The 15726-nt window shown below is 31.8% G+C and overlaps 1 protein-coding gene across 1 annotated transcript in view; it reads right to left on the bottom strand.

The window, feature by feature from the left end:
* mettl24 (methyltransferase like 24) overlaps positions 1-15726 on the bottom strand; it is a 169795-nt gene that overhangs the window by 25096 nt on the left and 128973 nt on the right. Inside the window, exon 3 of the mRNA XM_030129322.1 lies at positions 14733-14866. Coding sequence (XP_029985182.1) covers positions 14733-14866 — 134 coding nt within the window. The remainder of the gene's footprint in view (positions 1-14732; positions 14867-15726) is intronic.

The raw sequence follows: 15726 nt of genomic DNA, 5'->3' as shown, positions 1-15726 counted from the left end.
TTGTTTTTTAGGTGTAAAAAAAGTAAAATTACATGAAAATGTTTACATTACCAAACTCTACTTTTACAAAAAACCTGAATAACCTGAACAAATACGAACAAACGGAAATGTCTTAAGAAAAGTAAATGCAATTTCACCAATATTCTGCCTGTTACTAAATGTTTTGTGCGATTGTAATGCACATGTATAAATGATAAACTGATAAAACGAGGCAGAATATTCTTAAAATTGCACTTGTTTTTCTTACGACAATTCAAGTGGTTTATGTTATTCAGATTTTTACAGAAAGTTTGTGGATTTAAACCTGATCAGAATATAATTTGACTTTTTTCACTGTTATTATTTTACTGGTTTGGCCCACTGGAGATCAAATTGGGCTGAATGTGAAACGGAACTAAAATGAGTTTGACACCCCTGTTCTAACCTGTATCCACTACGTAGACCCCCCCCTTCCACTACTCTATGGACCCCCTAGAAATGCTGGGCCCCATGAACTTGTCACATTCACCCCCCCTTTACAGCACCCCAGGCTGTCACTGTCTTGCAATGTAAGCGGAAATGACCAAAAACAGTCACTTTAAGCTCCTTCCCCATTCTCCCCCACATTCCCACAACCTCTCGGGCTGACAAAGCCGTGTTCGTCCGACCCCCTCCCCTTGTCTAATTCTGCGATTTTCCTCCTTTCTCCCTTTCTCCGTCTCGGTATTTCCCTGGTGTCTTGTTTGTGCTGCGGCTGTATTGTGTAATTGTGGCGCAGGGAGTTCATTTCACAGTACACATCTTTTACAGATGAGACGCCGGGCCCCTGAATGCATCTCACTAGCAAGAAAATGAGCGATGAGTATACGGGCGAGATATAGATGCAACCAGACGTCTCCTTTACTGCATTAAATATTTGATTGCGAGTTTCCTGGGTGCTTGCGGTGTGCGTTTGGCTATGATTTTCTGCGCTGACACTTAAGATGACAAGGATCACAGATTACTCACGGAGCGGCATCGGGGAGGGGTAAAGTGCATCAGGAGCTCTTGTGGATCACAGTGCTGATAAAGTACCCATAATGCCCTTTCTCTGGAGACGGCAGAGTGCACCGATCGCAGCACTCCGCTTGAATGTCTGCATGAGTGTGCGTGCGCTAGCTAGCAGAAATCCTCCCTCAAATATGTGGTTTATAGGGGTTATGAAGAGATCCCTGTTGACCGGGATGTCATGGCAACCAGATGTGAGGATGTGCTGTAAATCTGATAAACACAGCGCTGAGCCTGCCTGTTCGCACTTGAAATATTATGTCAACAGCCTGTCTGGATGTTGTGAGCGCTGAAGGCGAGGCCCGCTAACAAGTGTTGGGTGGGCAAGGAATATTTAGCTGCCTCTGTATTGTGTCTGTAATTTCAAAATGTCCTGTTTCATGTTCAGATATTTTCCACGTCCTCCTCTGTGAACATGTACCTGTAACATGTTCACCTAACGTTCTCTTTTTCTGTCCTTCCTGGCACATACGAAAAGTCGTAGGTTTTCGTAGATGTTTTTTCTCTTACCTTTACTGGAGACTTATGTTAACTTGTCAATAGGGCTTGTCACCTGATAATTTTCCACCACTGGCAGGTTTTTTGCTGGAATTAAGCAAAAAAAAAAAAAATCTTGAGTTAAGCAAAAAAAAAAAAAAAAAAAAAAAAAAAAAAAAAAAAAAAAATATATATATATATATATATATATATATATATATATGTGTGTGTGTGTGTGTGTGTGTGTATATATATATATATATATATATATATATATATATATAATTAATCTTGAATTAAGCAAAAAATCTTGAATTAAGCAAAAAAAATCTTGAAATAAGCAAAAAAAATCTTGAATTAAGCAAAAAAAAATCTTGATTTAAGCAAAAAAAAATCTTGAATTAAGCAACAAAATCTTGAATTAAGCAAAAAAAATTTTTTTATTGAAATAAGCAAAGAAAAAAGCAAAAGAAAAATCTTGAATTAAGTAAAAAATCTTGAATGAAGCAAAAAAAAATCTTGAAATAAGCAAAGAAAAAAGCACAAAAAAAAAATTGAATTAAGCAATAATCTTGAATTAAGCAAAAAATCTTGAAATAAGCAAAAAATAAAATTTGAAATTAGCGAAGAAAAAAAAAAGAGGAAAAAAAAATCTCAAATTAAGCCCCCCCAAAAAATTGTTGAAATAAGTGGCTAAAAAGCAAAAAAAAAAAAAAAAAAAAAAAAAAAAAAAAAAAAAAAAATCTTGAATTAAGCAAAAAAAAAAAAGAAAAGTAAAACAAAATCTAGAATTAAGCAAAAAAAAAAAAATAGCCAATGGAACAAGTGAAAATTATCTTGGTAAGATTTCTTGAAATACGATTTTCCTGTTGTCTAAAAACCAGTTCTTATATCTCACTGAAAAGTTCCTCTTTAGGTGATTGTCTTATTTTAAGTGTGATGAAATATTTGGACTAGAAATGAGAAAAATACACTTAGTAAGATTTAGATTTTTGCAGTGTGTGGATTAATTTTGATTAATCACGATTAAATATCATTCATTTTTAATCTATATTAATCATGTTTTATTTTGCATGGGCAAACAGACTCAAGGAAGCAGGGAATATATATGCATTTAACGTGTTTATTAAACACCTTCAACAGTTTGAACAAAACAACTGGAAACAACTGTTCCGTCTGGGGTTTTTTGTCCTCATGTTTCCATCCAGATCGACAATGTGCTGTTTAGTGTCTTCCATCTTTATGGGATGGTTCTGGTAGGTTGGTAGATGTATACTGACATATGAAGCCTTTATTTTTTATGTTCGATTTTAAAACAAAATATATTAATTTTTAACGATACTTTGTCCATTAACTCACACAGGAAGTGGTCACGCTCACAGAAGCAACAACAGCAACAACAAACCTATTGTGGTGTGTTTGCCACATTACATTGTGGATATTGGATATTTTGCTCGATTGTGTTCTATTTTATGTGCAGGGGTGATAGTGTTTGTGTGAATCAGATTAATGTGTGTGTATGATGATGTTTATCGGCCTTTTTATGTTTATTTTTATTTTCCGTAATGCACACCATGAGTGAAAGCTGTAGGCTGAACAACACCTCACCTGTTCATCTGTTGTTGTTGATTATTCATGATCTGCTATTTCAGTGTTTCACAACAGAGGTGGTACCGCCCCCCAGGGGGTGTCGGAACACCAGTGGGGGGCGTTTGGAATGAGAAAGTAGAGAGGGGGGCGTTAGTTTGGATAAGTATCAACATTAACACTGGAAAAAATCTAAATTTTACCAAGGTATTTTTCTCATTTCTAGTCCAAATATCTCAGCACACCTAAAATAAGACCTAATCACGTAAAGAGGAACTTTTCAGTGAGATATAAGAACTGATTTTTAGACGATAGATCTGGAAAAGCTTATTTTAAGAAATCTTACCAAGATCATTTTCACTTGTTCCATTGGCAGATTTTTTGGCTTAATTCAAGATTTTTTTTGCTTAACCTCCTCAGACCCAACTATGGGTTTTCTTTCCACATTTGTAGACAAGAGTTTCACAACTTTATACAAAAAAAAAAAAAAGAAAAGAAAACTGTCCACCACAAAGGACATTCCATAAAAATTTTAAAAACTACATCTGAAAAAACTGTTGCATCATGACGTTTCCAATGTAGACACTTATTTAATAGAAAAAAAAAAAAAAGCTTGTACTTTGCCGACATTTCCTGGGTCTTAGGAGGTTAATTCAAGTTTGGGGTTTGTTTGTTTTTTTTGCTTAATTCAAGATTTATGAATTTATTTATTTATTTATTTGAGTTTAATTCAAGTTTGTTTTTTTGCTTGATTCTAGATTTTTTTTTTTGCCAATTCAAGATGTTTTTTTTTGCCTAATTCAAAATTTTTTGTTGCTTAATTCAAGATTTTTTTTTGCTTAATTCAAGAAATGTTTTTGCTTAAATCAAGATTTTTTTTGCTTAATTCAAGTATTTGTTTGCTTTATTCAAGATTTTTTGTGTGTGTATTTCAAGGTTTTTTACTTAATTCAAGATTTTTTTTTTTTTTTTTGCTCAATTCAAGATTTTTTTTGCTTGATTCAACATTTTTTTGTTGCTTAATTCAATTTTTTTTTTGCTTAAATCAAGATTTTTTGGGGCTTAATTCAAGATTTTTTTTTTGCTTAATTCAAGAAATTTTTTTGCTTAAATCAAGATTTTTTTTTGCTTAATTCAAGAATTTGTTTGCTTTATTCAAGATTTTTTTGTGTGTGTGTATTTCAAGGTTTTTTACTTAATTCAAGATTTTTTTTTTTTTGCTTAATTCAAGATTTTTTTGCTTAATTCAACTTTTTTTTTGCTTAATTCAATATATTTTTTTGCTTAAATCAAGATTTTTTTGGGGGCTTAATTCAAGATTTTTTTTTTTTTCTTAAATCAAGATTTTTTTTTTTGCTTCATTCAAGATTTTTTTTTTGCTTATTTGAAGATTTTTTGCTTAATTAAAGATTTTTTTTGCCTAATTCAAAATTTTTTGTTGCTTAATTCAAGATTTTTTTTTGCTTAATTCAAGAAATGTTTTTGCTTAAATCAAGATTTTTTTTGCTTAATTCAAGTATTTGTTTGCTTTATTCAAGATTTTTTGTGTGTGTATTTCAAGGTTTTTTACTTAATTCAAGATTTTTTTTTTTTTTTTTTGCTCAATTCAAGATTTTTTTTGCTTAATTCAACATTTTTTTTGTTGCTTAATTCAATTTTTTTTTTTCTTAAATCAAGATTTTTTGGGGCTTAATTCAAGATTTTTTTTTTGCTTAATTCAAGAAATTTTTTTGCTTAAATCAAGATTTTTTTTTGCTTAATTCAAGAATTTGTTTGCTTTATTCAAGATTTTTTTGTGTGTGTGTATTTCAAGGTTTTTTACTTAATTCAAGATTTTTTTTTTTTTTGCTTAATTCAAGATTTTTTTGCTTAATTCAACTTTTTTTTTGCTTAATTCAATATATTTTTTTGCTTAAATCAAGATTTTTTGGGGGGCTTAATTCAAGATTTTTTTTTATCTTAAATCAAGATTTTTTTTTTTGCTTCATTCAAGATTTTTTTTTTTTTGCTTATTTGAAGATTTTTTGCTTAATTAAAGATTTTTTTTGCTTAATTCAAGCATCTTTTTTTTTTTTTTTTTTTTTTTTTTTTTGCATAAAGTTATGAAACTCTTGTCCACAAATATGGAAAGAAAACCCATAGCTGGGTCTGAGGAGGTTAAGCAAAAAAAATCTTGAATTAAGCAAAGCAGTCTGCCAGTGGAACAAGTGAAAATGACCTTGGTAAGATTTCTTGAAATAACATTTTCCAGATCTATTGTCTAAAAATCAGTTCTTCTATCTCACTGCAAAGTTCCTGTTTAGGTGATTATGTCTTATTTTAAGTGTGATGAGAAGTTTTGACTAGAAATGAGAAAAATACACTTGGCAAGATTTAGATTTTTTTCCAGTGAAGCAGCATGTTATGTTAGAGTAGAATTTCCGTGCCCCCCACCGTAATAAGGTACATTGCGCGTCAAGGTCCCGCCCACTGGTCTTCGATGATAACGCCCATTGCACAAAGGTGTGTTTGTTCAAAAAATGTTGAGACCCACCACGCTAGTTTTGGGGTTTTTTTCGTAAATATATTTATTGTTGTTTTCATTGTTTTATAAGAACAGGCAACAACACCTACACATCAAAACAATCCTTACCACCCCCCACCCCCCCACCCAGACAATAGCACCCACTCCCACTGCAACACAATATATACTAGTTTATGCTAAATGACTTCCTGTGCTCTTCAACGCTCAATGAACAAACTTCCAGCTATACTTCCTAGCCCCGCCCCCTATATTATACCTTCATATAGACAGCTGAAAGGTATCTCTAAGTGTTAAGTTAACGTGATAAATCTCCAGTAAAGGTAAGAGAAAAAACACTCAGGAAAAGCCACAACTTTTCGTATGTTCCGTCCTTCCTTTGACATCGCTGCACATTAACGTACGCATGATTGATAAGAAATGACTCGGAGTTATTTCTGGAGCCTATGCCCTGCTTTTCGCCTACAGGTTGACGAGCGAAGCTGTGATGTGTAGACCCTATTAAATCCAAGGAGCAAAAATCTTTCAGTGCTTTTTTTTTGTTTGTTTTATAAACAGAAGGTCAGGTCCGTCCAGAGCAGTGGATCTATTGTCTTCTATTCCGTCTGTTAACATGATCCTCAGGGCAAAAAAAAAAAAAAAAAAAGGAGGCAGTAGTTGGTTCATAGAGTCTTGTTTGTGCTTTAAATGTAGACTGAGAGTGGGAGGAAGAAGTCAGACCCTGACAGGCTTTTCAAGGCAGAAATTATATCTGTCAAAGCATCAAAAGTGTAATTAATAACATTAATTTTAGATTAGCTGCCAAAGAGCGAGAGAGGCAAGAAATACTCATTCAGCTTCACTTCAACCAAACCACATTGATGTCAACATTAGTAGTATCTTTTCTCTTTGTTAACTCCTCTATGGTTTTTCATACAAGTGTTTCAGAATGCTAAGATGCTTTTATTTCACTGTCTAAATCGGGGCTGTCAAACTCATTTTAGTTCAGTTCCATATTCAGCTAAATTTGATCTGCAGTGGGCCAGAAAAATAATAACATAATAACCTATAAATAATGACAACTCCAAATTTTTGTCTTCGTTTTAGTGTAAAAAAAAAAAACCCAACAACATTAAATTATGAAAATACTTACTTTAATAAACTATCCAAAAAAAAAAAAAAAAAAAATTAAAAAACTGAAATTTAAAAATGTAAGAAAATTTAGTGCAATCCTAACAATAGTTTTCCTCAACTTATCATTTGTCCATGTGCATTATGGGTCAGATCTACAAAGATACTAAACACTGTGGAACAGGCAGAAAAAATTTTAAAATTGTGCTTAATTTTCTTTAGACATTTCAGTAAATTTTCAGTAAACTTAATTGAAGATTTTTTTTTTTATTTTTTATTTTTGTTTAATTCAAGATTTTTTTTTCTTAATTGAAGTTTTTTTTTTTTTTTCTTTTGCTTAATTCAAGATTTTTTTTTTTACTTAACTGAAGAATTTTTTTTTTTTGCGTTAATTCAACGATTTTTTTTTTTTTTTTTACTTAATTAAAGATTTTTTTTGGCTTTATTCAAGATTTTTTGCTAAATCTGAGATTCTTTTTTGGCTTAATTGAAGAATTTTTTTTTACTTAATTGAAGATTTTTTGGGGACTTAATTCAAGATTTTTTTGGCTTAACTGAAGATTTTTTGCTAAATTTGAGATTTTTTTTGGCTTAATTGAAGATTTTTTTTTACTTAATTGAAGATTTTTTTTTTTTGGCTTAATTCAAGATTTTTGTTTTTTGGCTTAATTCAAGATTTTTTTCCTAATTTGAGATGGGTTTTTTGTTTGGCTTAATTGAAGAATTTTTTTTTTACTCAATTGAAGATTTTTTTTTTTTTTTTTACTTAATTGAAGATATATATATATATATATATATATATATATATATATATATATATATATATATATAGACTTAGTTCTAGATTTTTTCCTTAATTCAAGCAAAAATTGTTTTTTCCTTAAATCAGCTCAAAAGTGTGGAATTTTTGCACTTTGTAAATTCATCCCAGAGGCCAGATCGGAACCTTTGGTGGGCCACATTTGGCCCCCGGGCCACATGTTTGACACCCCTGAGTTAAGGGCTTTGCTAGTCTCCTGCACAGTGAAGCAGAACCCTCCTGAGAATAGGATACTCGACATACCTGGCATAGATTCAACAACAGTATGACCAAGAAGTTTGACTGTGTGTGTGTGTGTGTGTGTGTGTGTGTGTGTGTGTGTGTGTGTGTGTGTGTGTGTGTGTGTGTGTTTTGAATCTAGGTCACACAGGGGACAGAACAGTGTGCACATCCAGAAAAATGAAACTTCAGAAAACGGTTTTGACTTGATTAAATGTTTGACCAAGCTCAGAGGATTGTTCTGTTACTCATGAATTAACTGTTTTTCTTAGAATTCCATTTTTTTTTTTTTTTTGGTTGGTGCACTGTTAGTATATTAGCCAGACTTGAGGGGCGACTAAGCGTAAATTGAATTCATTCCGGAGGTCTTAAGGGATCAGTGAGATAGGAGGAAAAATGGTAATGCGGCTTCCATTAACATGAAAAATCGGAGGAGAGTGAGTCACATGTTCTCCAGCTTCTATTCAGGTCAAACGGTAAAATGTTTGCATATATTAGAGACGGGACACATGATGGAACTTCTCTGGTTTTTGGTGCGTTTGCATGTTTTTGTCGACAGGAGTGACTTCCCATCTACAGTGTAAGCCCAGACTTTGTATTCACTGAAGTGCTTTAATTACAATGCACTTAAATGATTTCAGTTTTATTCCATTACTATAAAATGTTCAGTATATTCTACTCATTCGTCGACATAGTTGAAAGTTAGACTTAATATCTTCAGTTCATTGTATTCAATTCTAAGTTGATGTTAACTAAAATCTTTTGCAGTATAAATTGCTTTTTTTAATTATTCAACTTAATATAATGTAGCATGGATGGAAGTTAGGCAGGAAGTTAGCACAATATAATTTACCAGTACAGGAAGTGCTTTTAATTTGGCAAAGCATTAAGATTTTATAAAACAAAGTCAATTGTAGATGAACAGGAAACCGATTGTTGGGGCTGTGGCTTTTACTCATGGTGCAGCTCTACAAAAATACAAAAACACAAAAAGGCCAATAAACACTGCCATACACACATTAAATTCAAATGAACACTAACACCACAACCCCGCTGAACCCCTGCACAGAAAAATAACACATTTTCAACAACATGCCCAATACCCACAATGCAATGCAGAGATAAAAAGGTGTGGTCATGACTAAAACTTAGTGATTTAATTCCATTCAGCTTCAACTTTTCCGTATTTTCGACTGTGTCTACAAATTAGTAGAATATACTGAACATTTTATAGTAATGGAATAAAACTGAAATCATTTAAGTGCATTGTAATTAAATCATTTTAGTAAATACAAAGTCTGGGCTTACAGTGTATCAGCCAGAAGATATCAGATATGTTTTCCTCCGATCTCCATATTTGACCTTTGACCTCCTGCATCAGTGCCAACACACCTGTGCTTTCTCTCAACAGTCGAATTAATAAACTCTGTGTCTGCGTAGCTGCCAAATCCCCTTAGACACCCCCCCCCACCCTCCCACCCCCAAACCCCAGGGCAGTGGAGGTCCAGCATGTGGTACTTGGCCCGGCTGATCCAGGACATGAAGCAAACTGGAAGTGATTGACTCTGAGTTTAAAGAAGGTCAAACAGGCCGTGGACGGCAGACTAGACCCAGGATTAGATGTCAGTGAGGGAGAGGAAGGAGACGTGTCATCATGTTTACGGTGAAGGTAAAAAGAAGGATATTTACTTCTCCTTTTGTGTTATAACATAAAAATATTAACATACTGTTAGTATTGTTACCTCCGCCAAGGAGGTTATGTTTTTGCCAGGGTTTGTTTGTTTGTCTGTTTGTTTGTTTGTTTGTTTGTCTGTCCGTTAGTGTGCAACATAACTCAAAAAGTTATGGACAGATTTGGATGAAATTTTCAGGGTTTGTTGGAAATGGGATAAGGAAGAAATGATTAAATTTTGGTGGTGATCGGGGGTGGGGTGGGGGGGGCACGGGGGGGGCCACTGATCAGCCTTGGTCTGCGCTCTCCGAGTGCTTCTAGTTAATATTATATTATATTAGATTAGGTTAGATTAGATTAGATTAGATTCAATTCGAATAAAATAGATCAGATTAGATTCAATCAGATTAGACTAGATTAGATTAGGTTATATTATATTATATTATATTATATTAGAATAAAATAGATCAGATTAGATTAGATGAGGCTATATTAGATGAGATCATATTAGATTAGAATAGAAAAAAAGATCATATTAGACTAGATTAGGTTATATTAGATTAGATTAGATTAGAATAAAATAGATCAGATTAGATCAGATTAGGTTAGATTAGATTAGATTAAAATAGATCAGAGTAGATTAGATTAGATTAGGTTATATTACATTAGATCAGATTAGATTAGATTAGAATAAAATAGATTAGATCAGATCTGATTAGATTAGATTAAAATAGATCAGATTAGATTAGATCACATCTGATTAGATTACATTACATTAAAATAGATCAGATTAGATTAGATCACATCTGATCTGATTAGATTACATTAAAATAGATCAGATCAGGTTGGATCAGATCAAATCAGATTAGATGAGAATAGAACAGATTAGATTAGATCAGATTCGATTTGATTCGATTTGATTCGATTTGATTAGATTAGAAATTGATCTTCCAATAGCAGCACAACACCAGATATACACACAAGAAATACCACAAGAAAATAGCACGACATTAACTATAAAAAACAGTAGTGAAAAAGTGGCAAAGTTGTAATAATATAATAATTAGTATCTTAATGTGTTATAATATTATAGTATGCATAATATGCATATGTATGTATATATATATAGTTTAATTATCACAGAATGAAAGTACAAGTAGAAACAAGTGGCAAAGTAGTAAATAATAATAATAATAATAATAATAATAATAATAATAATAATAATAATAATAAGTATCTTATTATGTTATAATATGATATAATTAGTGCATTAACCTGTGGGGACCCACAGGTTCTAGATCCTCTGATCCAGTTTGTTCCTTTCCTTTCTTGGTAAATTCCACTGGCATTTTCAGTTGAATAACCTCTCAGCTGTCATGTCTGTTTCTGCACATGAAATCTGACACCATGGCAACGTGGCTCTATTTTTTATCTGTTGCTAGGTAACCCACTTCAGTGATGATTCTATGATTCTGAGCATAGCAACGTGATTGGCCGTTGGGAGGCCATTGTATTCCAAAATTACTAATATCTCCCAAAATATCGGTCCTATCAACTTGCCGTTTACGCTAGTCTGATCCTCGACCGAAAATACACAAATATGACAAACTGCAGCAGTCAGCGCTTTATGGATTTAGTGTGATACCTGAGACAGACACAGACACACACAGAGTCCACTTCGCTTTTATAATATAAGAATATTGTAGTAGGCACAGTATGTTTATATGTGTGTGTCTGTACGTGTGTATATATATATATATATATATATATATATATATACATATATATATATATTTAGTTTAATAATCACAGAATAAAAGTTATAATAAAGTTATAACAGTAATAGTGGTCATAACAACAATATATGAGTAATATAAGTATGTAAGTAATAATAATGTAAGTAATTATTAATAATAATAATAATAATAATAATAATAATAATAATAATAATATGAAGAAGCAGATGTAAGAGAGCTAAATTAGTAACAGCAAGAAAAAAATTATTAATATTGTGTGTATTCATATTTTATGTCTATTTTTTTTATTCTACTTTAGTTCTAGTCTTATTTTACTTTTTGTAAAATTTTATATCCTATTTTCTTATTTTGATTTTTAGTTTTTGTAATTTTATATTCGCTCTGTTCTAATTTTATGATCTATCTATCTATCTATCTATCTATCTATCTATCTATCTATCTATCTATCTATCTATCTATCTATCTATCTATCTATCTATCTATCTATCTATCTATCTATCTATCTATCTATCTATCTATCTATCTATCTATCTATCTATCTATCTATCTATCGCTTCTTTTATGGCAGTTCCCAAATGATTTTTTTCTCTATTTTTAACCTTTTCTTAAGTGATTCATCCCCAATTTATTATAATGTCATTCTCTGTATTTAGCATTTTTCAGTGAAAATCTGTGATTTTGTCAATTTTCTTGACATTTCTGTTCACTTTTTAATTAATTTAGTCTAATTTATTTCATTTTTCCCACCTAATTTTGCCATTTGTTGTTTTTTATGCTTATATTTGTCCATTTTTCCTTTATTTTCTTTTTTGTTTTTTTACTAATTTGTATTAATTTTGTTAATTATCTATCTATCTATCTTACATAATTATCTATCCGTCTGTCCGTCCGTCCTTCCATCCATCCATCCATCCATCCATCCATCCATCCATCCATCCATTAATTTTTACATATGGTTGCCCTGACTGGAACACACAATGACAATGAAGACAATTTTATTCTATAACTCAACAAATTAAAAATATGTTTTCTACAATTTTGGCTCAACCGTATGTAGAAAAAAGATCATTTATAATTAAAATATGGCTTCAAATAATCAGCCGAATATCTGGATTCGGTTTCAGCGAACACACACATTCAGACAGAAGCTGAATACGTTTAAGCTCAGTGACCAATTAGCCGTTGAAATGTGAAGACAAGGCTAATGAGGGACTTAGAGACAACCCCTTTCCTATTGTGTGTAAAATCGCCGTCGCTCCGATGAAAAAGTAGAACAAAAGCTGAATTTTACCGGCTGTATGACAAGAAGAAATCCAAAATTATCATTGTTGAAGTGACATCCGCTACAACTGGGGCAGGATACATCCCAGCCTGTCACAGAACAGATGCTCAGAATAACTTTATCACATCAGTAGATAAAACGCTGACAGCCTCCGATGTAATGTTATGAACACTGCCATTTTTCTACAGATCATATACATCGTGTTGTTTTCATTCTGTGACAACATCAAACTAGATCATTCTGTGTGGGTAGGGGTCATATTTTATGTTCGAATATTAGATTTTAAAATAAATATTCCATCTGTCGCTCTCTTTTCTTGGGCCAATTCTAAACAGTAAATATAAAGTTGGAATAATTTACTTTTCAGACCCATTCCTGTTTTTATTCCTGTTTCTACATGTCAGTAATCACCTTTGATCTGGTACAATAATTCCAATTATACTTTATCGAACAAGGATAAATCATGTTTTCACAGTCGTTCCATGAGAAGACGTAAATATGTTTTATTCCAACTTCATGGACAGTAGTGTAGATGAACCTGGGGCCATTTCACCCCTTCTCCAGGTGTCCATGTTGAGTCATACCCAAAGACAAGTGTTACTGTCAGTGGCTGATCTGAGCGTCAGTCACATGTTTCTACATCGCACATTTTTCTACTCACAGGCAAATTTTTGGACTGAGTCATCTGTGTACTTTTATATGTATTTATACGTCATATTTCTATCCATACGGTACATTTATTCCCCTTAGATCTATTCTATTCTATTCTATTCTATTCTATTCTATTCTATTCTATTCTATTCTATTCTATTCTATTCTTTAATATTCTATTCTGTTCTATATTATTCTCTATTCTGTTCTATTCTTTTCTTTTCTGTTCTATTCTTTTTTGTTCTATTCTTTTCTATTCTATTCTATTCTATTCTATTCTGTTCCATTCTTTTCTGTTTTGTTCTATTCTTTTCAATTATATTGTGCTCTTTTCTATTTCGTTCTGTCCCATTCTGTTCTTTTATTTTCGGTTCTATTCTATTCTATTCTATTCTATTCTATTCTGTTTTGTTCTATTCTATTCTATTCTGTTTTGTTCTATTCTGTTCTCTTCTCTTCTATTCTCTTCTTTTCTGTTTCATTCTATTCTATTCTATTCTTTAATATTCTATTCTGTTCTATATTATTCTCTATTCTGTTCTATTCTTTTCTTTTCTGTTCTATTCTTTTTTGTTCTATTCTATTCTATTCTATTCTATTCTATTCTATTCTATTCTGTTCCATTCTTTTCTGTTTTGTTCTATTCTTTTCAATTATATTGTGCTCTTTTCTATTTCGTTCTGTTCCATTCTGTTCTTTTATTTTCGGTTCTATTCTATTCTATTCTATTCTATTCTATTCTATTCTATTCTATTCTATTCTATTCTGTTTTGTTCTATTCTATTCTATTCTATTCTGTTTTGTTCTATTCTATTCTATTCTGTTTTGTTCTATTCTGTTCTCTTCTCTTCTCTTCTATTCTCTTCTCTTCTTTTCTGTTTCATTCTATTCTATTCTATTCTATTCTATTCTATTCTATTCTATTCTATTCTTTAATATTCTATTCTGTTCTATATTATTCTCTATTCTGTTCTATTCTTTTCTTTTCTGTTCTATTCTTTTTTGTTCTATTCTATTCTATTCTATTCTATTCTATTCTATTCTATTCTATTCTATTCTATTCTATTCTATTCTGTTCCATTCTTTTCTGTTTTGTTCTATTCTTTTCAATTATATTGTGCTCTTTTCTATTTTGTTCTGTTCCATTCTTTTCCATTCTGTTCTTTAATCTTCGGTTCTATTCTATTCTATTCTATTCTATTCTATTCTATTCTATTCTATTCTATTCTATTCTATTCTATTCTATTCTGTTCTGTTCTGTTCTGTTCTATTCTATTCTTTTTTGTTCTATTCTATTCTATTCTGTTCTGTTCTATTCTATTCTTTTTTGTTCTATTCTATTCTATTCTATTCTATTCTATTCTATTCTATTCTATTCTATTCTATTCTATTCTATTCTATTCTATTCTATTCTATTCTATTCTATTCTATCCTAGCCCAGGGTTAGTTTCAGTGGTAGAATTCCTGTTTCCTCTCAGACCACTTAAATCTGAATATGCTGATGGGTAATTAGAGAATTTTTTGCTGATTAACGGCAAAAAGGTGTCAAGCAAAGCATTTGTGTGTGTGTGTGTGTGTGTGTGTGTGTGTGTGTGTGTATTCGTACCCACCCAAACGAGTAGACCCTGCAGTGTTTGCTGTGTATCCTGTGGCTCAGGCTGTATTTGGGGTCCAGACACACCGCCCAGGCCCCTTCGGCCCCCCCGTGGGTGGCTTCATCCCCCACTGGTGACAGACAGGACACCTGCACACACAACAACATGCACAGAATTCAACCGCAAACACACACTGCTACCGTTGTCTCTGTTCCCAAAGGAATTTTATTCTAGATTTAACCTTTTATAAGCAATTTATCCCCATTTATTTTGCATTTTTTTCATTGAAAATCAGGTATTTTCCTATAGTTAATTCACTGATCATATAGGTCAGGGGTGTCAAAGTCATTTTAGTTCAGTTCCCCATTCAGCCCAATTTGATCTGCAGAGGGCCAAACCAGTAAAATAATAACAGTGAAAAAAGTAAAATTATATTATGATCAGGTTTACATCTACAAAGTTTCCTTAAAAATCTGAATAACATGAACAACTTGAATTGTCTTAAGAAAAACAAGTGCGATTTTAACAATATTCTGCCTCGGTTTATCATTTACACATGTGCATAACAATTGCGCAAAACATTTAGGAACAGGCAGAATATTGGTAAACTTTTCTTAAGACATTTCCATTTGTTCCTATTTGAATGAATGAATGAATGAATGAATGAATACATTTATTTTTGGTTTTACATCAGTCATTGTACTCAGTACATCAATTGTAATAAACATAAAAACCAAAAAAGGAAAAGGCTAGAAGCAAAAGCTTATTTTTTTGCCTATCCTTTTCAACTAATACACTGCTTACGTCAACTTAAATGTGTCCAGCATCGAGCATTTACGCCATAATAATAACAAATTAAAAAAAAAAAAAGTCAACAACAAAAACACATCTGCCATCTCAATTCAATATTTCTGAATCATTTAAACTTAAAGTACTCTTTTTTTTTTTTTTTTTTTTAAACTTCAGGTTATTCACATTTTTTGTAAATGTATAGTTTGGTAATGTAAAC

Source organism: Sphaeramia orbicularis, chromosome 24, assembly GCF_902148855.1.
Source record: "Sphaeramia orbicularis chromosome 24, fSphaOr1.1, whole genome shotgun sequence".
In the NCBI taxonomy this organism is placed as follows: domain Eukaryota; kingdom Metazoa; phylum Chordata; class Actinopteri; order Kurtiformes; family Apogonidae; genus Sphaeramia; species Sphaeramia orbicularis.
This window is presented reverse-complemented; position numbering and strand designations above follow the sequence as displayed.